This window comes from Scyliorhinus canicula, chromosome 1 (assembly GCF_902713615.1).
Source record: "Scyliorhinus canicula chromosome 1, sScyCan1.1, whole genome shotgun sequence".
NCBI lineage: Eukaryota > Metazoa > Chordata > Chondrichthyes > Carcharhiniformes > Scyliorhinidae > Scyliorhinus > Scyliorhinus canicula.
Genome location: NC_052146.1, coordinates 173,968,015 through 173,992,411, shown reverse-complemented (window position 1 = coordinate 173,992,411; position 24,397 = coordinate 173,968,015). Strand labels below are relative to the sequence as shown.

The 24,397-nt window shown below is 46.5% G+C and overlaps 1 protein-coding gene across 1 annotated transcript in view; it reads left to right on the top strand.

Moving 5' to 3' along the window:
* The window catches only part of myo6a (myosin VIa), a 257,553-nt gene that overhangs the window by 129,668 nt on the left and 103,488 nt on the right, over positions 1-24,397 (top strand). Inside the window, 1 exon segment of the mRNA XM_038802906.1 lies at positions 2,671-2,744. Within this exon segment, the coding sequence (XP_038658834.1) occupies positions 2,671-2,744 (74 nt within the window).

Below are 24,397 nucleotides of genomic sequence, written 5' to 3'. Positions count from 1 at the left end.
CTTCACAGCTCCAGGGTTCTAGATGCAATTCCCAGATTGGGTCACTGTCTGTGCGGAGTTTGCACGTTTTCCCCGTGTCTGCATGGGTTTCCTCCGGGAGCTCCGGTTTTCTCCCACAGTCCAAAGACGTGCAGGTTAGGTGGATTGGCCATGCTAAATTGCCCTTAGTGCCCAAAAGGGTTGGGTTGCTAGGTTACAGGTGTGGGCTTAAGTGGGGTGCTCTTTCCAGGGGCCGGTGCAGAGTCGATGAGCTGAATGGTCTCCATCTGCACTGTAAATTCTATGTCTAAATGGTCGAATCAAACCCCCTGTCCAGCAAAGATTTCAGAGTGACAACTAGTTGGCGTATCCATTTTAGTGAATGAACGTATCTGGTGTTACAGCAGAACAATAAGATCACTCAGACTATCAAAAGACCTCTTTGCCAAAATTCTCAGGTTCCAGCAATTCTTCATCAGACGGTAGCCCATTATGACATATGGGCAACATGAATGAAACACACATGAATTTTGATATACCCAGTGGCCAAACTACGAGTGGAAAGGTTGAAAAACGCTCCTGGTGACAACTATGGGGCATGAGAAGACCAGATTCACAGTGTTTCTACCCTGCATGGTCGGTGGAGCAAAATTAAAGCCTTTCGGAATTTTTAAACTTAAAACCATACATGTCCATGGCAACAGTTAGATAAATGAGGCTGGAATTAAGTTATGAATCAGTAGTGTATGGAAGTGGAGACCTATTGGCTAATATAATGAATGCCGCTTATTAGTGTGGGACTGTTCAGATCCAAATAACCAACAAGATCAAGAGACGTCTGTGACAAAATCACACCCACATTGCAGTTATGCCAGGGGGTTTAACATCCATAGTTCAACCTTTGCAGATGTGCCTCAATAAGACATTCAAGGAAAATGTTGACGCAGAATGGAGTGGGGTGGATGGTTGATGGCAAAAACAATATATGTGTGCTCCTCTGCTAGATGTTTTGTTCGCGTTTGCCGTCAAATTGTGGCATGCTTTAATGCACAAACCTGTCATCAGATTGTTCAGAAAAATGCAAACTCTTGAATTCAATGGATGGAGAGGAAGATAATTTGTTGTGGAGGGTTGATTCTGAAACTGTCAAATCTGATGAAAATGAAATGAAAATCACTTATTGTCACGAGTAGGCTTCAATGAAGTTACTGTGAAAAGCCCCTAGTCGCCACATTCCGGCGCCTGTCCGGGGAGGCTGGTACAGGCTGATCCAGAGTGGGAACCCGATGATGCCGTAGCCAATATGGCTCAGGGTGAATGTAGCTGCGTCAGATGCAGAAGACAATGAATTTAACAGTTTTTAAAACATTTTGATTGTGGCTAAAGGTAAGTTTGTAGAATTGATTAATTCGATAAAACCTGTCATTGATTTCATTTGAATTACTGATGTGCTTTTTTCACATTTCCAAATGTCGACCATCTGCACCAACACTAGCAGTTCACACTTTATAACGTGTATGTAAATTGACCCCATTTTTGGAGCAATTTTTTGAGGCTTTAAAGGTTAACTTGTATGCTACGATCCAAGGCGCCTGGGCAATTTTCCACATCATCAGGTAGATGCCAGTGGTGTAGTTGCGTTGGAACATTTTGGCTAGTGGCATAGTTAGTCCTGGACCACAGCTGAGATGTTGTCAGGGCTCAGGGCCGTTGCTCTATCTAGCCTTTAGCTGTTTCATGATATCAAATGGTACAAATTCACCAAGTCACATTTGACCTAGTTACAGTTTTCTCAGAATCTCATTTTATAGCATCCAGTATACAAAAGCAAGTTTATCAAGCGAAGCAAAATGTCCAAATTGGGTGGCTTCATTTCAACCTTTGGAAAATTGGTTTAAGTACTGTGTAGGTGCTGACAAATACTGACCACAAGGTAACAAAATCTGAGGGATTAAGGATTGCAGTTTCAGATTAGATGTTTTGAGATTTTTTTCTGTTATTTGCCAGCCACATTCAATATTCTTAGGCATTAATAGTGACTGTTTCATTACGTTTGTCTTCAGGATGGACATGTTCTGAGTTTTGCTTGCCATATTCATGCATGAATTTCCATTGACTGCTTTTTCTCTGTTGCATTTAATCTGAGAAAATCCTTTCAAAACCTGTCGTTTTGAAGCAGCGATCAGAACCATTTCTCGTGTGATTATAACTTTTAAGAATAAGTATTTTTTTGAACCAAATGAGGAACATTGTTCATTAGCTCTTAGTTACCTCAAAATGGCAAGAATGACGGATAAACTGAAACTGGTTTCCTTGCCGATCTGTAACTGTGAATATGAAAAACTGTGATTTGGAGATTTTCACAACTTTAAAAAATCACTTTCCAGTTAACGTGAAGACATATTAACGGAATAAGTGTAATTGGCAACTTGAGCCAAATTTTGCGTGTTGCCAGCACATAATGTGGTGAGAATTAATACTGTAAAGAATTTGAGGTAGAGTTTATTTGTTGATTTCCTTGTGTTTGTAAAGGATGCACAGGAACCTGTGATGCAGATATTAGATCCTGTGAACCAATTGCTGAAGCACTGAATTCCAGCTATCAATATACATCAATAACTGCAGCTGACCTCTGTTATAAGGCACTACCTTGCTTGAACTTATAAAGTTTATTTTCGTATTTTCTTCCAGGTGGCCTCATGTATTTAAATGAAGCTACTCTCCTGAATAACGTCCGAGTTCGTTATAGCAAAGACAAAATATACGTGAGTAATGTGAGCTTATCCAAACTCCAAAAGGTTTTCTTATGTGCAATGCATCCGGAAATGTGCCACACAATAGAACGTCATAATGCCGCCATAATAAGGGCAGCATGGTAGCATAGTGGTTAGCATCAATGCTTCACAGCTCCAGGGTCCCAGGTTCGATTCCCGGCTGGGTCACTGTCTGTGCGGAGTCTGCACGTCCTCCCCATGTGTGCGTGGGTTTCCTCCGGGTGCTCCGGTTTCCTCCCACAGTCCAAAGATGTGCGGGGTTAGGTGGATTGGCCATGCTAAATTGCCCGTAGTGTCCTAAAAAGTAAGGTTAAGGGGGAGTTGTTGGGTTACGGGTATAGGGTAGATACGTGAGTTTGAGTAGGGTGATCATTGCTCGGCACAACATCGAGGGCTGAAGGGCCTGTTCTGTGCTGTACTGTTCTAAATTCTAAATATGACACACAAATTTGATTGCAGACACTTGCATGGCGGCAGGAGTAGGCCTGCTGTGCACCCACAACTCCCATCCTCAGATTAGGGTGATGTTCCAGGTGTGGCCTGACCAAAACCTGTATAATTGCAACAAGGCACCTCTGCTCCTGTATTCTAATACGCTTGCTTTGAAGGCCTCAGTAAGATTTATTCACCTGGGTTAAACCAAAAAGGTCATGCTTCTCGGACATCCATTTAAGGACCAATATAATGTAGCCTTTAATTGTAGTGCAGATTCCATAGTTGTGCTGATGTAATAGACTGGAAGATTTAATTTGAAAATGCTCACTTGACCATCACAAATGCAGAATGGAGAGTAATACGGAAGCCTGAAATTTCAGCTTCAAGCAATGAGAGTTGTTTCAGATTATATTTTGCAAAATGTATTCATACTGCCAAATACTGCACTGCACCGTTTCATGGGGTCTTTATGACTGTAATATTGTCTTAACTGTTAAGTAAATCCTCAAATTAAAAAGTGGGTTTTCGCACCATAGAATCTGCATCTTGAGGAAAGTGAGATGAGAAAATTCTCTGTCCAAGTAATCCAGTGCTGTTTGATATTACTGCAGCGGATCACTTGGATTGCTTAACTTAACTCAGCTGTCCCTTTGTAACCTCCAGACTTACCTATTCCCTACCCCTTCTCCCTCTAGGTTGGCCTGCAGTTTTCCATCTTTTTCGAACTCATCCAAACTTCTGTAACCAATATCTTAACTTTCACCAAGTTCTATCACCCAACGCCTTTGTGCTTCCAAACCTGGCTTATGACCCAGCAACGTCTCAGTTTTCATCATAGAATCTCTACAATGCAGGAGGAGGCCATTCGGCCCATTGAGTCTGCCCCAACCTTCTTCCTTGTCTTCAGATTCTTCAGCCTTACCCCTCCCTATCTCTCTTTCCAGCCCCATCTCCCTCTGCAGACTCTGTGCTCCTCCTATTCTGGCCTCTTATGCCCTTATGATTTTCGCCGTTGGTGGCAGTGCCTTCAACTCACCAGTTGCTTTGCTTGAAATTTCTTTCCTAAACTTTTCTACTGCTTTGTTTTGTTTCTCTCCTTTTAAGACTCTTTGACCAAGTAAATTTTCCACAATTTACATAGCTGATTTGGAGTTGGGGGCCAAGTGCAATGTGTCCCAGTTTGCAGACGACACTAAGATGAGTCATAAAGCGAAATGTGCAGAGGACACTGGATGTCTGCAGAGTGATTTAGATAGTTTAAGTGAATGGGCTCGGGTCTGGCAGATGGAATACAATGTTGACAAATGTGAGGTTATCCATTTCGGTCGGAATAATAGCAAAAGGGATTATTAATTAAATGATAAAATATTAAAACATGCTGCTGTCCTAGTGCATGAGTGGCAAAAAGATTGTTTTACAGGTGATTAAGAAGGCAAATTGAGTTTTGTCCTTCATTGCTAGAGGGATGGAGTTTAAGATGAGGGAGGTTATGCTGCAACTGTATAAAGTGTTAGTGAGGCCACACCTGGAGTATTGTGTTCCGTTTTGGTCTCCTTACCTGAGAAAGGACGTATTGGCGCTGGAGGGTGTGCAGAGGAGATTCACTAGGTTAATCCCAGAGTTGAGGGGGTTGGATTATGAGGAGAGGTTGAGTAGACTGGGACTGTACTCATTGGACACTGGGCTAAATCGCTGGTTTTGAAAGCAGACCAAGCAGGCCAGCAGCATGGTTCGATTCCCGTAACAGCCTCCCCGAACAGGCGCCGGAATATGGCGACTAGGGGCTTTTCACAGTAACTTCATTGAAGTCTACTCGTGACAATAAGCGATTTTCATTTCATTTTTTCATTTAGAAGGATGAGGGCGGATCTTATAGAAACATATAAAATTATGAAGGGAATAGATAGGATAGATGCGGGCAGATTGTTTCCACTGGCGGGTGAAAGCAGAACTAGGGGACATAGCCTCAAAATAAGGAGAAGTAGATTTAGGACTGAGTTTAGGAGGAACTGCTTCACCCAAAGGGTTGTGAATCTATGGGATTCCTTGCCCAGAGAAGCAGTAGAGGCTCCTTCATTAAATGTTTTTAAGACAAAGATAGATAGTTTTTTGAAGAATAAAGTTCACAAAAGATCAGCCATGATCTCATTGAATGGCAGAGCAGGCTCAAAGGGCCAGACTTCTGCTCCTTGTTCTTATGTTCCAAGCTTTTGATCACCAGTCCAAATATCTACTTGTGTGATTGTGGTCAAATTATGTCTGATAACACACTCATGAAGCGCCTTGTGACATTTTACTTTGTTAAAGGCACTGTATAAATGCAAGTCGTTGTAGATGACACGTAGTTCGGCCCAGGAGTGCAGCGTTTGATCGTTGCTGTGGTTTCACTTCAGCCTGAATATAGCAGCAATTTGTCCATTTGAAGATTACTGACCTATTCTTTGGTGAGAAGAATCAGAACTTGACAATAAACCTTGGACAGAAGGATGGAGAATTGACACGAGTCTGCTGTGGGATGAGGCATGGTGATTGAGAGTGAATCACCAACATGTACTTGGTGGATTTCATCATACTAAAGAGGGAAAGATTAGAGCAGGTGCGTGAAAGAAAGCAGATGAACAGTGCATGTTTGGAAGCTGATTGAAGAGACGCAAGTGTTGAGGTTGCTAGCGATTTTTGGAAGAATGGGTAGGTAGGTTTTTAATTAGAGGAAATTAGGCTGATAGTATAAAGCAGGCCGTAGAGTGGGGAGACCATTATGTTGGTTTGTTATCATTTTTGAGAGGTCTTGAACTGACGAGTAAGGACAACCACAACCATCTTTCTTTTGTATGACTAACAAATGGAGAGCTTTTCTCGCTGATTCCCACTGATTTCAGATTTGCTGCACCTCCTTAATGACGCACTTGCTGCCTTGATGTCAAGGGCAGTCATTCTCAAGGGCTCACCTCTTTGTCCATGTTTGGACCAAGGCTATATGAGGTCTGCAGCTGAGTGGCCCTGGTGTAACATAAACTGAGTGTCCGTGAGCAGGTTATTGCTGTGTAAATGCTGCTTGATAGCAGTGTCAACACCTCCTTCCATCACTTTGCTTAATGACCAAGAGTAGACAGAAGGGCAGTAATTGTCTGGATTGGATTTGTCCTGCTGCTTAAAGACAGGACATACCTGGGCAATTTCCCACATTGCAGGGGCGATGCTAGTGTTGTAATTGTACTGGAACAGCTTGGCCAGTGACGTCGTTAGTCTGGAGCACAAGCTTTCAGTACTGTTACTGGAAGGTTCTCGAGGCCCATAGTATTGGCTGTGTCCAGTACCTTCAGCTGTTTCTTGATATCATGTGGAGTGAATCAAATTGGCTGAAGACTGGCATCTGTGATGGCAGGGAGCTCCAGAGGAGGCCGCAATAGATCATCTGCTTTGCACTTCTGGCTGAAGGTGGCTGCAAATGCTTCAGCCTTGATGTGCTGAGCTCCCCCATCATTAAGAATGGAGATATTTGTGGAGCTGCCTCCACCAGTGAGTTTAATTTCCTTCCACCATTCAGCACTCAATGTGGCAGGACTGGTGTAGAGCTTAGATCTGATCTGTTGGTTGTGAGGATTGCTTAACTCCTGTCTATCGCCCGATGCTTCTACTGTATTGAGGGGCTGCCTGGTTGGGAAATGGGACAGCAGCAATTTTGTTGCTTTGCAATGTTATGAACGCAGTATGTCGTTAATTAGAACCTGTGGTGAGACCAAGGTGACTTTGTGTTAGAAATTATAGACTTAACCAAAAGGTGCTGGAATTAATGGAGATTGAGTTGTGCAATTATGAATATATAATCAGAGCTAATGCTGGTGAGAGAGAAACCAGTTTGGAGCAGTGTTGGAGGTGGTTAATGGGATTTTTCTTCAGTCTCTGAAGAAATGTGGGTATTTAAAAATCCATTGTGTATCTCAGTATTGACGTTCAGAGTGGCTGCTTCCATGGGCCTGTGTGTTACCAGGAATGGTGTGCCCTGGCAGTGTCTGCTTGGATGTGTCATTTTGCTATGGTTGGGGGGGGGGGGGGGGGAGAATGGGGAGGGAGTGTTTTAATTGCAGTCTGGACGAGTTGGTTTGGACAAGTGGTTTTATTTTTGTGGGTTGATGGTTGCTCTATACTTGTAGTCCAACATAGTAATTTGCAGAGTTACTGGATCTCTCTAGTTGAAATATGTTGAAAGAAGAATTGTAATTATCTTCTATTTCTGGAATTATAATGCTATATTTGTCCTCCGAAGATTTATGCTTTCATAGATTGCAAAAGGCTAACAGAGTGCACTACTTTCTGTTCCTTTCTCATCACCTGTTGTAATTTGATGGGTTTTTGTCCTGTGACTATTTATATGCTACATGTGCCCATGTAAGAACATAACTTAAAAACATAAATAGAAGCAGGGCAGGCCATTTGGCCCATCGGGCCTGCTCTGCCATTCAAACAAGACCGTGGCTGATCTGATTGTAACCTTAATTTCACTTTTCTGCCCACCTGCCATATCTCCCGACTCCCTTGCACATTGAAAATCTGTCTAACTCAGTCTTGAACAGATTGTGTGACCCATTGCTCTCTGGGGGAGAGAATTTAAATATGGCAAAATGAACAAAATCTGACCAGCTTTTGAAAATTTGACTGCCCTTAGAAGCTGGCAGTTCAACAGGGGCCCAGAATCCTATAGTAGCGGGAATGATAGGAATATAGGAGCCGGCAGAGGTTATTCATCTCCTTGAGCCATTTCTACCATTCAGTTAAATACTGGCTGATCTGTATGATAGCTTCCTCTACCTGCCTTGATTCCATAGCCTTAATACCTTTGCCTAAATACCCTATCAATCTCAGTTTTGAAGTTCTCAATTGGCCTAACCTCAGTTATTGAGCCATGATGTGGAGATGCCGGCGTTGGAGTGGGGTGAGCACAGTAAGAAGTCTTACAACACCAGGTTAAAGTCCAGCATGTTTGTTTCAAACACTAGCTTTCGGAGCACTGCTCCTTCCTCAGGTGAATGAAGAGGTATGCTGGCTGCTTTTAAAAACTTGCATCAACTGATTTAAAATAAAATTAAAACATTTGTACACTCAGCAGTTTAAGAGGGTGGCCCATCAACATCAGCCACCTTCCCCTCCTGAAGCGCTGTCAAGTGCAATACCCCAAAAGTTGTCACCAGTGGCCAAAGCTCCAACCTGGCCCCCACAATCTCCGACATCATCTCAAAAAAGGACACCTAAAATCACACAACTTCGGGAAGGGGCATTGCATGTGTGAATGGTTTGCCGGCCTCCTCAGACATTGTTCACCTGTCCTTTGTGCGCTCTGTGAACTGCTTTGAACTGGATCAGGCTCAGCCTAGCACTAGAGGTGGAATTTATGCTGTGTGTGATCTCGCTCCACACCCCTCTCTTCAGCCCCAGGCTCAGTTCCTCCTCCCACTTCTCCTTTACTCCCTCTAACAGTGCTTTTCCCGTCTCCAACAACTACCATATATATGGGTTACCTTCCCTCTCCTCTCTCATCTAGAGATGGCACCTTTTTCGTTTAAAAAAAAAAAAAAAAATTTAGAGTACACAATTGTTATTTTCCCCAATTAAGGAGCAATTTAGCGTGGCCAATCCACCTACCCTCCACATCTTTGGGTTGTGGGGGTAAAACACGCAGACATGGGTAGAATGTGCAAACTCCACACGGACAGTGACCCAGAGCCGGGATTCGAACCAGGGTCCTCCACACCGTCGGCAGCAGTGCTAACAACTGTGCAACCATGCTGTCCCCGAGATAGCATCTTTACCATAAGTAATAGGTCCTGTTCGTCGAGGGAACAAAGACAGATCCTTGCAAACAAAATTTTGCATCTGCATATACCTAAACAAGCTCTTTCATTCTCTATCCCACCCCGGGAGTTGAAATTTCTCCACTATCTCCTCCAACCCCGCAAACCTGCAAACAATCCCTGAACTTCGCGATCCCTCCCTCTTCCATACCTTACATAATTGCATCCATCCCAAATAGCATGAATCCCACAGTAGTGACATTGCTCCAGTTTAAAATGCTGTCTGAATTGGTTCCAGACTCTTGGAGGTGCCACCACTACTGGGCTCGTAAAGAACCTGGACGGAGAGAACAGAAGAGGGGCCGTAGCCAACGCCCCTAGACACGAACCTACACAGGAAGCTTCCTCCACCTGCTCCCACACCGATCCCAAATCCATGATCCACCCCCGAACTTTCTCGATGTTCAGGTTCAGTAGCTCCAGCCCTCCGGTTTGCCTCTCCCTTTGCAAAAAATCTCTTTGAATCCTAGGGGTTTTACCCACTCAGATAAAGACTGAGATTAATTTATTGACCCTAAAGAAAATTAATTTATTGAGAAAGAACCTTGGAAGAATGTTCATTTTGACCGTCTGCACTCTCCGTACCAAGAAGGGCATCCTACCTCTTTCAAGTCTCCCTTCACCCCCTCCACCACACTGTCCAGGTTCAATTTATGCAACAAGGCCCAGTCATGAGCCACCTGAACCACTAAATACTTGGACCTCGTCTTGGCCACCCTAAATTGCAGCCTTCCCAAATCCACCTCCTTCCTCGAGGCATTCACTGGGAAGATCTTGCCTTACTCATGTTCAGTTTGTATCCTGAGAAGGAACCAAAACTTCCACAACAGCTCCACTATCCTCCCCACACCGGAGAGAGGGTCTGAAACGTATAGAAACAAGTTGTCCGCATAAAGGGACACCGTAGGGCAGCACGGTAGCACAAGAATTGGCATTGTGGCTTCACAGCACCAGGGTCCCAGGTTTGATTCCCTGCTGGATCACTGTCTGTGCGGTGCCTGCACGTTCTCCCCGTGTCTGCGTGGGTTTCCTCTGGGTGCTCTGGTTTCCTCCCACAGTCCAAAGATGTGCAGGATAGGTGGATTGGCCATGATAAATTGCACTTCGTGACCAAAAAAGGTTAGGAGGGATTATTGGGTTACGGGGATGCGGTGGAAGTGAGGACTTAAATGGGTCGGTGCAGACTCGATGGGCCGAATGGCCTCCTTCTGCACTGTATGTTCTTATGTTCCTTATCCCCCCTCTTTATATCCTCCACCTGGTAGACAACCTAACCGCGATGGTCTATGGCGCAATGACCAGTAATGGGCATAGCTAGCATCCCTGCTTTGTTCCCCTGAGCTCACAGCGTTGGTTCGGACACTAGCCATGGGAGCATGATACAGCAGACTCACCCAGGAGATAAATGTTGGCCCAAACCCAAATCGTTCCAAAATCTCCAAGAGATACCTTCATTCCACCCTTCCAGACACATCGCCAGCACCTTGGCTAGTACCTTTGCGTTGGTATTCAACAACGATCTTTGTCCTTCTGATCAAAGGCCAATGTGGCTAGCAACAGCCCCCCTCACCCCCCCTCACCCTGACATAGGGAGTCATTATATATCCCCAATAAATGTGGCACCAACACAGCCACAAACTGTTTATAGAATCCCACCAGGAAACCATTTGGCCCTGGTGTCATCCCTGATTGTATAGAATGTCCATAATCTCCTCCAACCCCAGCGGTGCCTCCAGCCCCTCTCCACTACTAGGAAGAAAAACCCATCCAAAAACTCCTCCATCCCCAAGTCACCCTTCGGCAGCTTAGAATTGCACAGCCCCCAGTAGAAAGCCTCAGATGCCCATTAATCCTGTGCAGAGCAGTAACCAGCCTTACCTTCGCTTCCCTCGTTAACCTGGACTATCTCCCACGTGACCGCCTGCCGTCTCAACTGGTGAGTCAATAAACAGCTGGCCTTCTCACATACACACAAAATGTCTCTCGCAACGGCAAAGTTGGTGCACTACCTTCCTCGTCCATAACAGCTCGAAATCCATCTGTAGCAGCTTCTTCTCCATAACAACTCTACCATTGGGGCCAGGGAGTACTGGCGGTCCACCTCCAGAAGGGTCTTTCCGCCCTTCCAACCGTCTCCCTGTGGACCTTTTATACAAAATTATCTCCTCCTGACAAGTGCCTTCAATGCTTTCAAGAACGTGGAGTGCAAAACTTACCCGTTTGTATTGAATCCCACATAGTCCCTCTGGCTGAAGCCACCCTTTCACAAACCCTTTATCTACAAGGAGTGTCGTGTCTAACCTCCACGGGGTGGTGGGGACTCTTGGGCTCGGCTTGCTTCCAGCAGTATATCCACATAGTGTGGGGTGTAGTCCGATTATTACAATCCGTGAATACCCAGGCTCCTCCAACTCTGGGAGTAACTATGTCCCCACCATTAAAAAAATTCTATTCGTGAGTATGTCCGGTGCACGTGCAAGAAGGAAAGCTCTCTCTCTCAGCTGCCCCATGAACACTGCCAGCTCCTTTGCCATCCCCAGGACTTGGGGCTCGACTTATCAATGTTTGGGTCTAATACAAAACTGAAATCTCCTCCTATGATCAACTGGTGTGAATCTACACCGTCTCTACAAATACCCTCCTTTCCCAATCCAATTTTTAACATCATACATTCTGGGAAGAAAGAGCCCGTTTCCCCCCTCGAGGGAAAAGAAAGGAAACCTCAAACTACCGTGAAAATGAAAAACAGAAAAGCAGAAACCCAGAACCACCTTATATGCAGCCGATCATATTCTAACCGCCACCGAAATCCCTCCTTATCTTACTAGATACATCCTGAAAAAAATCTTCACGGAATTGTCAAACACTATTATCATTTAATAAATATATGCTGGCCCTATCTAATCATCTTGAGATTTTCTAACTGCTCCATTGCAACTTCCCTCATAATAGATTGTAGCATTATCCCTACTATTGATGTCAGGCTAACTGGCAATTTTTTTCTCTCTTTATCCTTTCTTGAATAACAATATTGCATTTGCTACCTTCCAATCCATAAAGACTGTTGCAAAGTCTTAGCAGTTCTGGAGATCAAAACCGATGCATCTAATCTTCCATGGATTACTCTTTTACCCTCCAATACTATTTCTTTCCTAATTTTCTGAAGTTTGGACACAAGAACTAGGAAGACTGTTTCCTGTACTGAATTTCATCCACAAATGCTGACGCACAGGCCAGATCTCCAAAGCTGCTGAGTGCTTTGTGTCAAACGCAGATGGCTGACATGCATTTGTGTGTAATCCTAGGTACAACTTATAATTAATGGATGCGAAAAGATCTATTGCCCCTATAATTCACCTGTTATTTAAAACACACAGTGACTGCTTCTTTTAATTAATCCCTTGTCTGGAGGACCTCATTAAGTTGTTGTCCTGGTATCATGTTGGTTAATTATACTTAATTAGGTCCCTTGAAATTACAGAGGTGTCCCTTATTCTGCGCCAGCAAATGACAGCTGGAGAGCAGAAGAAATCCATGAGCTTTATGGATACTGTTTCACCCCAACATGGAATTTGGAGGCCTACAGCTTCTTTCTTGTTGTATCCTGACTGGCTCCATGCGTTTTTCTACAGTCGCCCATCGTTTGAGGTTTTAGTCAGTCGCACTGCTCTTCCATATAATGTCCGTAGCAATCTCCAGTTGTTGTTATGCAGCACTTCGACTCGGCCATGACGCTGGGCGTGACAATTTGAGAACATTTCCCTTTGAAAATGTATTGGATGATAAAATGTCCTTTTTAAATCGAGAAACAAGCTAAGCTAGTTGGTAGGTCACTGTTAACGAGTAACTAATAAATTAAATTCCTAGCCGACCGTATTTCTCTAGTTGGCAGATGGTTACATTCATGTCTAGTTTAAAATAGTGCTTCAAATTGTTACATGTGGCAGTGTTTCAGCACTGCAATGTTTATCTTCAGGTTAAATGTGACTTGCTAAAAATTCAAAGTTTTCATTTAAAGGAGGGGTGCTGTTGGCTGCACTGACTAGTGGTTGCTGCAAAATGCTATGTGTCAATCTCCAATTTAACTTGTGTGCAAAGCCTGCTGGAGACAATTTAGTGCTGGTTTAAAAAGAAAACTATAATTGTATCCTAGGTGAAGAGTTTTATTTTTGGAAGTCAGCACGTTCAGTGCCAGTATTTTTGTTAACTCCTACGTTTCATCCGATCAGACTTTTTGTCTGTTTCTCTTGTGCACTCTTCAGACCCAAAGCTTCTGGCGTGAAGGGTGCCAAGTTGTGAAATACAGAACTGAGGTGGCTAATTGTGGTGTTTTGTAGATTGTTTAAAATAATAATTGATGTTTTGGAGCCAGGATGCGTATATCTCTGTTAGTATTAGTGTTGCAAGTTTACTAGAAGTGATAAAAGCAAATTACTGCGGATACCGGAATCTGAAACCAAAAAGAAAATGCTGGAAAATCTCAGCAGGTCTGGCGGCACCTGTAGTGTCATCTGGACTCGAAACGTTAGCTCTTTTCTCTCCCGACAGATGCTGCCAGACCTGCTGAGGTTTTCCAGCATTTTCTTTTTGGTGCCACAAGTGATAACCTAGCGTCCCAATTTATTCTGAGTTTTTCAGTCCATTACTGATTACCAAATAGTAAATACATTGTCCTCATGCTGGAACTAAGTTTGTCACTTAACCATGCTTTCAGTGTACTGTGAGAAGACCACACGTTGTGCTGGCTTCTTTTCTGCTGCTTTACAGATCCTGACTTGGTTCCATGTACCTGTGCCATAGTGTAACGAGTAAGATGTAGGCATAGGGAGAAGTTATTGCAATTCCTCATTACTGTAATGGTAGTGGACTCTGCTTAAGAACTGGATCTTAGTTTGCAATTGGAATAGGGAGAGCAGTATTATACAATATATTGTTAGAATTGTGTGCAAATCTATTATTTTAGATAGATAGATAGAACAGTACAGCACAGAACAGGCCCTTCGGCCCTCGATGTTGTGCCGAGCAATGATCACCCTACTCAAACCCACGTATCCACCCTATACCCGTAACCCAACAACACCCCCCTTAACCTTACTTTTTAGTACACTACGGGCAATTTAGCATGGCCAATCCACCTAACCCGCACATCTTTGGACTGTGGGAGGAAACCGGAGCACACGGAGGAAACCCACGCACACACGGGGAGGACGTGCAGACTCCGCACAGACAGTGACCCAGCCGGGAATCGAACCTGGGACCCTGGAGCTGTGAAGCGATTGTGCTATCCACAATGCTGCCGTGCTGCCCCAAATTTTAGCAGTGTGTCATTTTAGCATTAGATATAAGGACATTTTGATTCATAGACTGGCTTTCGCATGTTCAACCTTACTGCCATGGTGAATTTCTTAATTAATTTATGGGATGTGGGCTTCTCTGGCTAGGTCAGCATTTATTGCCCATCCTTAATTGCCTTTGAGAAGACTTGGTGAGCGGCCGCCTTGAACTGCTGCAGTCCCTGTGGTGCAGGTACAGCCACAGTGCTGTTAGGGAGAGTGTTCCAGGCCTTTTACCCAGTGACAGTGAAGGAACGGCAATATATTTCCAAGCCTGGAGAGTGAGTGACTTGGAGGGGAACTTCCAGGTGGTGGGTGAAGTGTTGGCTAGTGTAGACTTGAGAGATGAACAGACACTTCCAACACTGATGAAGGTTCAACTCAATTTTATTAACTACTTCTAACTAACTAACACACGATGACTGTGGGCCTAAATGATGCTAACTTAAACTAGAGACCTAAGCCTTGTCCGAACCAGTTGATTCTCTCAGCACGTGGTGTGAGTCTGTGCTGGATGAGTTCCTGTTACACTCAGAGGCAGCACCCAGAATGAGCGGGAACCGTGGTGCCCTCTGCCTTTATAGTGTGTGTATTCTAACTGGTGATTGGCTGCGGTGTTTGTACATGTTGATTGGTCCCTGTGTGTGTCCATCAGTGTGTGTCTGCACAATGATATACTGGTGTATATTATGACAGTGGGGTTCCCATGTATCTGCTGCCCTTCTCCTTCTAGATCGTAGCGGTCATGGGTTTTGAACGAGCTGCCTCAGGAGCCACTGGTAATGTCACTGTTCTTTGGTGGTGGGCGGAATGAATGTTTGTGGATGGGGTGCAATCAAAAGGGTATGCCTGATGTTTTCTGGCCTTTCCAAGCATGCTGAACCACTCGAGCTGGCTGCACAGATCAATGAAACAGCATCTTGTATTCATGCTGCACCTTGAAAGTAGAATAACATTCCAAGTGGGTAATCAGAAATAAATGAACCCAGTGCAATGGGATACTAGGATATGTAACTAAAACTTTTATTCAAGCAGTTGGCTTTAAGGTTGGTCTAAAAGGATGAGGGGGAGGCGGAGGGGCTCAGATGGGGAATTTGATAATCTACTGCCAACTGGGTGGGTGAGGGATGGAATTGAGCCATAAGAACCATGGAAATTTGGGGCTGTTTAGTTCAGTTGAAGGGGTAACATGTGGAGTGGCAGGACCAGGAAGGGATTTAAACATGAGGATGACAATGGTAACTTTGAGCTATTTCTGGATTCGTGATAATACTGGAGTGGTCCTGGAACAGGGGAGATCCAGAGAACAGAGTTTTAGATGAGCTGAAGTTCATGGAGAATAGAAACTGGGAGACTGGTTAGGATGTATTTACCAGATACACAGTGAGACCATACAACAGGCAAGACGAAGAATAATTCTAAAGTTTAAAAAATTGTTTGAAATCCGAAGATAACATTGCACATTGAGGACCTGGAAAAGACAAAAAGGTGGCTGAAAATTAAATACTTGTATTTATGTTGCGCCTTTCATGACCTTAAGACATCTCAAAGTGCTTTAAAGTCAACAAAGCTTTTTGGAAGTGCCATTATGTTTATAACTAAGGGAACACTCAAACCAATTTGTGCTCAGTAAGGTCCCAGAACATCAATGTGATCATCACCAGAGAATTTGTTTTTGACATGTTGGTTGAGGGATAAAGATTGATTCGGACCTTGGGAATAATTCCCTGCCCTTTGAAATAGTGTCATGGGATGTTTTACATCCAATTCAGAGTTTACCTCATCCAACTGACAGTGCAACACTCACTCAATGAATCGCTAAATCGTATTGAGCCCTCAATGCAGCGTTGAAGCATATTGCTCCCTCAGTATAGCACTGAATCGCATCGCACCCTCAGTGCAGCGCTGAATCACATCGCTCCCTCAGTATAGCACTGAATCACATCGCTCCCTCAGTATAGCGCTGAATCACATCGCTCCCACAGTGCAGCGCTGAATCACATCGCACCCTCAGTGCAGCGCTGAATCACATCGCTCCCTCAGTGCAGCGCTGAATCGCATCGCACCCTCAGTGCAGCGCTGAATCACATCGCTCCCTCAGTGCAGCGCTGAATCGCATCGCACCCTCAGTGCAGCGCTGAATCACATCGCTCCCTCAGTATAGCACTGAATCACATCGCACCCTCATTGCAGCACTGAATCACATCACTCCTTCAGTATAGCACTGAATCGCATCGCTCCCTCAGTGCAGCGCTGAATCACATCACTCCTTCAGTATAGCACTGAATCACATCGCACCCTCATTGCAGCACTGAATCACATCACTCCTTCAGTATAGCACTGAATCGCATCGCTCCCTCAGTGCAGCACTGAATCACATCGCTCCCTCAGTGCAGCACTGAATCACATCGCTCCCTCAGTATAGCACTGAATCGCATCGCTCCCTCAGTGCAGCGCTGAATCACATCACTCCCTCAGTGCAGCACTGAATCACATCGCTCCCTCAGTATAGCACTGAATCGCATCGCTCCCTCAGTGCAGCGCTGAATCACATCGCACCCTCATTGCAGCACTGAATCGCATCGCTCCCTCAGTATAGCACTGAATCACATTGCTCCACCAGTATAGCACTGAAATGCATCGCTCCCCCAGTACAGCACTGAATCACGTTGCACCTTCAGTATAGCACTGACTGTGCATCGCTCCCTCAGTGCAGCTCTGCATCGCATCGCTCCCCCAGTATAGCACTGAATCACAACGCTCCCCCAATGCAGAGCTGAATCACATCGCACCCTCAGTGCAGCACTGAATCACATCGCTCCTCCAGTATAGCACTGAATCACATCGCTCCCTCAGTGCAGCACTGAATCACATCGCACCCTCAGTGCAGCGCTGAATCACATCGCACCCTCAGTGCAGCGCTGAATTGCATCGCTCCCACAGTATAGCACTGAATCGCATCGCTCTCTCAGTGCAGCGCTGAAACACATCGCTCCCTCAGTGCAGCGCTGAATCGTATTACTCACTCAGTATAGCACTGAATCACATCGCTCCCTCAGTGCAGCGCCGAATCGCATCGCTCCCTCAGTGCAGCACCGAATCACATCGCTCCCTCAGTGCAGCGCCGAATCACATCGCTCCCTCAGTATAGCGCTGAATCACATCGCTCCCTCAGTATAGCGCTGAATCACATCGCTCCCTCAGTGCAGCACTGAATCACATCGCACCCTCAGTGCAGCGCTGAATCACATCGCTCCTCCAGTATAGCACTGAATCACATCGCTCCCTCAGTGCAGCGCTGAATCACATCGCACCCTCAGTGCAGCGCTGAATTGCATCGCTCCCACAGTATAGCACTGAATCGCATCGCTCTCTCAGTGCAGCGCTGAAACACATCGCTCCCTCAGTGCAGCGCTGAATCGTATTACTCTCTCAGTATAGCACTGAAACGCATCACTCCCTCAGTGCAGCGCCGAATTGCATCGCTCCCTCAGTGCAGCACCGAATCACATCGCTCCCTCAGTGCAGCGCCGAATCACATCACTCCCTCAGTGCAGCGCCGAATTGCATCGCTCCCTCAGTGCAGCACCGAATCACATCGCTCCCTCAGTGCAGCGCCGAATCACATCGCTCCCTCAGTATAGCACCGAATCGCATCGCTCCCTCAGTGCAGCGCCGAATCACATCGCTCCCTCAGTATAGCGCTGAATCACATCGCTCCCTCAGTGCAGCACTGAATCACGTCGCTCCCTCAATATAGCACTGAATCACATCACTCCCTCAGTGCAGCACCGAATCACATCGCTCCCTCAGTATAGCACTGAATCACATCACTCCCTCAGTGCAGCACTGAATCACATCGCTCCCTCAGTATAGCACTGAATCACATCGCTCCCTCAGTGCAGCACTGAATCACATCGCTCCCTCATTGCAGCACTGAATCACGTCGCTCCCTCAATATAGCACTGAATCACATCACTCCCTCAGTGCAGCACCGAATCACATCGCTCCCTCAGTTTCGCACTGAATCACATCACTCCCTCAGTGCAGCACTGAATCACGTCGCTCCCTCAATATAGCACTGAATCACATCACTCCCTCAGTGCAGCACTGAATCACGACGCTCCCTCAATACAGCACTGCATCACATCACTCCCTCAGTGCAGCACTGAATCACGTCGCTCCCTCAATATAGCACTGAATCACATCGCTCCCTCAGTGCAGCACTGAATCACGTCGCTCCCTCAATATAGCACTGAATCACATCGCTCCCTCAGTGCAGCACTGAATCACATCGCTCCCTCAGTGCAGTACTGAATCACATCGCTCCCTCAGTGCAGCACTGAATCACATCGCTCCCTCAGTGCAGCACTGAATCACATCGCTCCCTTTCTTTGTAAATTGTGGCATTTAAAACTCAAGGTGACATTCAGAAATTGACATGGCTATGAAAAATTCACTTGAAATATGACTTGTTACATTTTTAGACAGCAACTTGAAACAATAACTGCTGGACCTAAAGTTAAGAGTGGAAGTGCATTGGAATCAATGCAGCTTCCAAAAATGTTAACAGTATCTGTGACTTAGAATAGCAAACCTTCCACGTACTCTGAGCTTCTTGTGGGAAATCTCTGGAGGACCGTCATCTTCACCGTATGCACCCTCCCAGCTAATGACAGTGGGAGCGCGTCCCATCTTCGAAAACCGTCCTTCATTTGGTCTACTCGCCGGGCCAGATTTAATTTATGCAGCCGGTCCCATTCCCGCGCCACTTGAATGCCTAGGTATCTAAAGCTTCCCCCTACTAATCGCCTCTCCTGTCCCTTCGCCTGAACCTCAAAACATCTCACTTCTCCCCATATTGAGCTTATACCCCGAAAACCGGCCAAATTCCCCCAGAATCCTCATGATTTCATCCATCCCCTCTAATGAGTCCGATACATAGCAGGTCATCTGCATAGAGTGAGACTCTGTGCTCCACACCCTCACCGGTCCAGCCCCTTCCAGCCCCTTGAGGCTCTCCGAGCAATTGCCAACGGCTCTATAGCTAGCGCGAACAACAGTGGGGAGAGTGAGCATCCCTGTCTCGTCCCCCGGTGCAGTCTAAAATAGTCCGATGTTGTCCTATTTGTCCGTACATTTGCCACAGCAGCCTGACACAGCAACCTGACCCAGTCAATAGAGCCCCGCCCAAATTCGAACCGTCCCAGTACCTCCCACAGATAATACCATTTTACCCGATCAAAAGCCTTTTCTGCATCCATTGCGATCACTACCTCCACCTCCCTACCTTCCGGGGGCATCATGATCGCACTTAACAACCTTCTTACATTGGCCCCAACTGCCGACCCTTAACGAACCCCGTCTGCTCCTCCCCAGTAACGTCCGGAACACACTCAAATCTGGAGGACAAAATTTTGGCCAGCAGTTTGGCATCCACAGAGAATACATTTCCTCAGCCGCTCGCACACCCCTTCGTCAGCCAAAAGTCCCACATCTAACCTCCAGTGCGGGCGCTGGTTACTGTCTCTACTCACCTGCATGTCAACCCAGTGCAGAGCATGGTCTGAGATTGTGATCGGCGAGTACCCAGTGTCCACCACCCCCGCCAGTAAGGCCCTGATCAAAATGAAGAAATCAATCCTGGAGTACACTTTCTGCACGTGAGTAGAAGGAGAACTCCTTCACCCTCGGCTGCCCAAATCTCCATGGATCCACCCCCCACCCCCCTATCTGCTCCATGAACCCTTTTAGTTCCTTTGCCCTGCTGGCACTCTGCCCGTTCTCGAGCTTGACCGGTCCAAGCCAGGGTCAACAACTGTGTTGAAGTCCCCTCCCATGACCAACCTGTGAAAGTCCAGGTCCGGTATCTTACTAATACCACCTGCACCCCCTCCAGTTTCACACCGACCATAATGTACCGACCTCTCACATCCAAAACTATTCTACCCGTCTCAAACACCACCCGCTTATTGATCAGGGTTGCGACCTCTCTAGTCTTTGAATCCATTCCCGAGTGAAAGACCTGACTGACCCTGCCTTTCCTCAATCTAATCTGGTCAGTTACTCTAAGATGCGTCTCCTGCAACATTACCACGTCTGCCTACAGCCCCCTAAGATGCGCGAACATACGTGCCCTCTTGACTGGCCCATTTAACCCTCAAACATTCCAGGTGATCAGCCTAGTTGGGGGGCTCAATGCCCCCCCCCCCCCCCCCCCCCCCCCCTTCGCTGATCAGTCCCCTTTTTTTGGGCATGCCTGCATCCCATGCCCCGCGCCTCCACCAGCCCGCCCCAAGCCAGCCTCCGCCCCCAACCTCCTCTCTGTCCCTTGGCCCAAGTCCCTCCTTTGTCAGCAGAACCTCTCTTTCCCCCCCCTCCCCTTCCTAGTAACAACACTCGATCTTAGGCGTCCAATCTAAGCTTCAGCTGCTCAAGCGACTCTTTTATCGGGTCCAAGCAGTCCCGTTTCTGCTTAGCAAAGCCTTCCTGAATAATTTGCATCAGCTGCTCCGTTGACCGCTGGGTCGACAAGCCAGAGGTCCGGTCCTCTGCCATGCTGTCTCCCGCTGCAGCTTCAGCCCAAGCCTTCTCTGTCTTTCTGTTTCTGCCTTTACGAGCACTTCTAGTCCTTCTCTCCATGGACCAATGTGGGAATTCAGTACATAATTGCCTCTGTCTTCAGTTTTACAGTTCAAGTCTGGTAGAAAATCGGGGGAAAAGGTCCAAAGGTCCAACCCGAGCGTGAGCCACAAAATGTGCGACTTACTCCTTCATAGCCACCACCGGAAGTCCGGATGACCTCACACTTATCCACGTTAAACTCCATCTGTCAAATTTGACCCACTCGCCTAACCTTATCTACATCCATTTGAAAATGTATTTTTTCCTCATTGTAACTTTGTCCCACCTATTTTTGTGTCGCCTGCAAATTTGGCTGTGGAATCTACATCCAAGTCTTCGTTAGATTGTAAATAGTTGGGGCCTGAGGGCAGAACCCTGTGGCAGCCCACCAGTTACATCTTGCCAAGCCGAAAACGACCCATTTATCCCGACTCTTTGCCCTTTGTTGGTTAGCTAGCCTTCTATACAAGCTAATAAGTTACCCATAATCCCATGTGATCTTACCTTGTATGTTGACCTTTTGTGTAGTAGCTTATCAAATGCCTTCTGGAAGTCCAGATATGCTACATCTACAGGATCCAAATTATCCACTTGGCTTGTTATATCTTCGAAGAACTCTGGACAATTACCCAAACATGATTTACCCTTCATAAAACCATGCTGGCTCTGATGGATTGCATTTTGGCTTTCCTTAATGGATTCTAACAATTTCCCAGCGATAGATGTTAAACTGACTGGTCTATGGTTTCCTTCTTTCTGCCTCCCTCCCTTTTAAATTAAGGGTGTGACATTAGCATTTTTCCAATCTACTGGAACCTTTCCCACATCTAGGGAATTTTGGAATATTGTTACCAATGTATCCACTATCTCCGCTGCCACTTCCTTTAAGTCCCTAGGATGTAGGCCATCGGGTCCTGGGGACTTGTCTGTCTTCAATCCCAATAGTTTAGTACTTTTTCCCCATTGATAATTGTTCTAAGTTCATCCTTTTCTATTACCTCTGCATTACCTGTTACTATTGGGATGGTACTCATGACCTCCACCGTGAAAACTGAGACAAAATATTGATTTAGTGTCTCTTTCTGTGTTCGCCACTATTAATTCACTGGTCGCATCTGCTGAGGGACCAACATTCACTTTAGCAGCTCTTTTCCCTTTTATATACGTACAGAAGAGTGTACCGACAAAAATCCATCAACACATCTCCTGTCCCACGAGGACGGACAACATCCTTGACCACTACTATACAAACATCAAGGGTACCGACTGATCTACCCCCGATCGCACTTCGGAAAATTGGGCCACAAGACGGTGTTCTTTCTCTCTGCATACATGCAGAAACTTCAGCAGGAGAATGCGGAAAAGGTCATGCAATGCTGGCCCAAGGCAATGGAAAACCTTCTACCTGACTGCTTGGAGTCAGTGGGCTGGTCCATATTCAAGAACTCAACGGCCAACCTAAACGAGTATGCCACACCACCATCACAGACTTCATCAGCAAGTGTGTAGAAGATTGCGTGCCAACGAAGGTAGTACGCGTGTTCCATAACCGGGAAACCATGGTTTAACCGAGATATTCACCCCCTACTGAAGCCAGGTCTGGGGCATTCAAGACAGGCAGCCCTGACTTATACACGAAACTAACAGTGATGGCAAGAGGCAATACCAGACTAAGCTAGAGTCACATGCTGATGGCACAAACTCTCGTCAGTTGTGGCAAGGCTTAAACAACATAAATGGCTACAAAGCAAAGCTGAGAAGAATCCCTGGCAACAGTACACCCCTCCCTGATGAACTCCATGCATTCTATGCTCGGTTTGAATAGGAAACCATCAAGCTGTTGTCTACTGCCCCAGCAGCCTTGGACACCCCTATATTCAAAGTTATATTGGCCTTCTTGAAAGTGAACTCTCGGAAAGCAACTGGTCCTGATGGAGTTCTTGGTCATGCACTCAAATCCTGCGCAGACCGACTGGCGGGTGTGTTCGCGGAGATCTTTAACCTGTCCTTTCTCCATTCTGAGGTTCCCACTTGCTTCAAGAAGACAACTATCATACCGGTACCAAAGAAGAACCAAGCAACATGCCTCAACAACTACCCTCTGGTGACCTTGAGGCACTTCATAAGCCACATCAACTCCATACTCCCAGAATGCCTTGATCCACTGCAATTCGATTACCGCCACAACCGGTCCATCACAGACACCATCTCCCTTGCCCTACACTCATCCCTGGAACATATCGCCAATAAGGCCTACTATACATAGAATTACAATGCAGAAGGAGGCCATTCGGCCCATCGTCTGCAACTGGCCCTTGTAAAGAGCACCCTACTTAAGCTCACACCTCCACCCCATCCCTGCAACCCAGCATTCCCACCCAACCGTTTTGTACACCAAGGGCAATTTATCATGGCCAATCTACCTAACCTGCACATCTTTGGACTGTGGGAGGTACCGGAGCACCCGGAGTGAACCCATGCAGACACGGGGAGAACATGTAGACTCCCAAGCCAGGAATTGAACCTGGGACCTATTCTGATTCAGACTGCTGTTCATTGACCACAGCTTTGCCTTCAATACCATAATCCAATCCAAGCTCCTAACAAAACTCCAGGGCCCGGATTCTCCCTTTGGGGAATAAGTCCTCACGCCTGTCGGAAAACGGGCGAGAATCATTCTGGACATTTTCCTCGAAAGTCCGGCTTGATTCTCTGTTTCCACGGGGCTAACAGGGCCTTGATATGCGTCCCGCAGCTCTGGCTGCCGGCGGGGTCCTGCTTTTCAGACTGCGCGCCCATGCATGTGCATGGTTGCCACCTCGGTGTGGACGCCGCCAACATGCCGGAGCCCCACAGCAAACCCGCCCGGAGTAAGGTAGGTCCCCCACCGATTGCGAAGGTCCGCCGATTGGTGGCCCCCAATCGATGGCCTGGCCACCTGAGGCCCCCTTGGAGTCAGATACCTCCCGCCCCCCCAACAGGACCATCACCGCGGCCGCGGGACCGGGCTCCTGCTGGCTGGTACCAGATGCAAACCACACTGGCGGGAGTTCGGCAGGTTGACCGTGGAGAATCGCTGCGGGGGCCTGTTCTAACGGCCCCCAATCGGCGCCATGTTGACCGCTCGTGCGCGCGACTTGCGGGTCCGCGGAGAATCACGGAAGCGTCGTGCCGCTGGATTTCCGGCGTGAATGGCTTTTCTGCGCCCCCACACCAGGAGGGTTGGAGAATCCCACCCTAGGTTATTCTCTCTTCAAACCTCTTCCATCGGCAGGAGATACAAAAGTCTGAGAACATTCACTAACAGATTCAAAAACAGCTTCTTTCCCGCTATTACCAGACTCCTTAATGACTCTCTTAAGGACCAAACTGATCTCTTCATGAATTTTCTCTACTGAGTAGT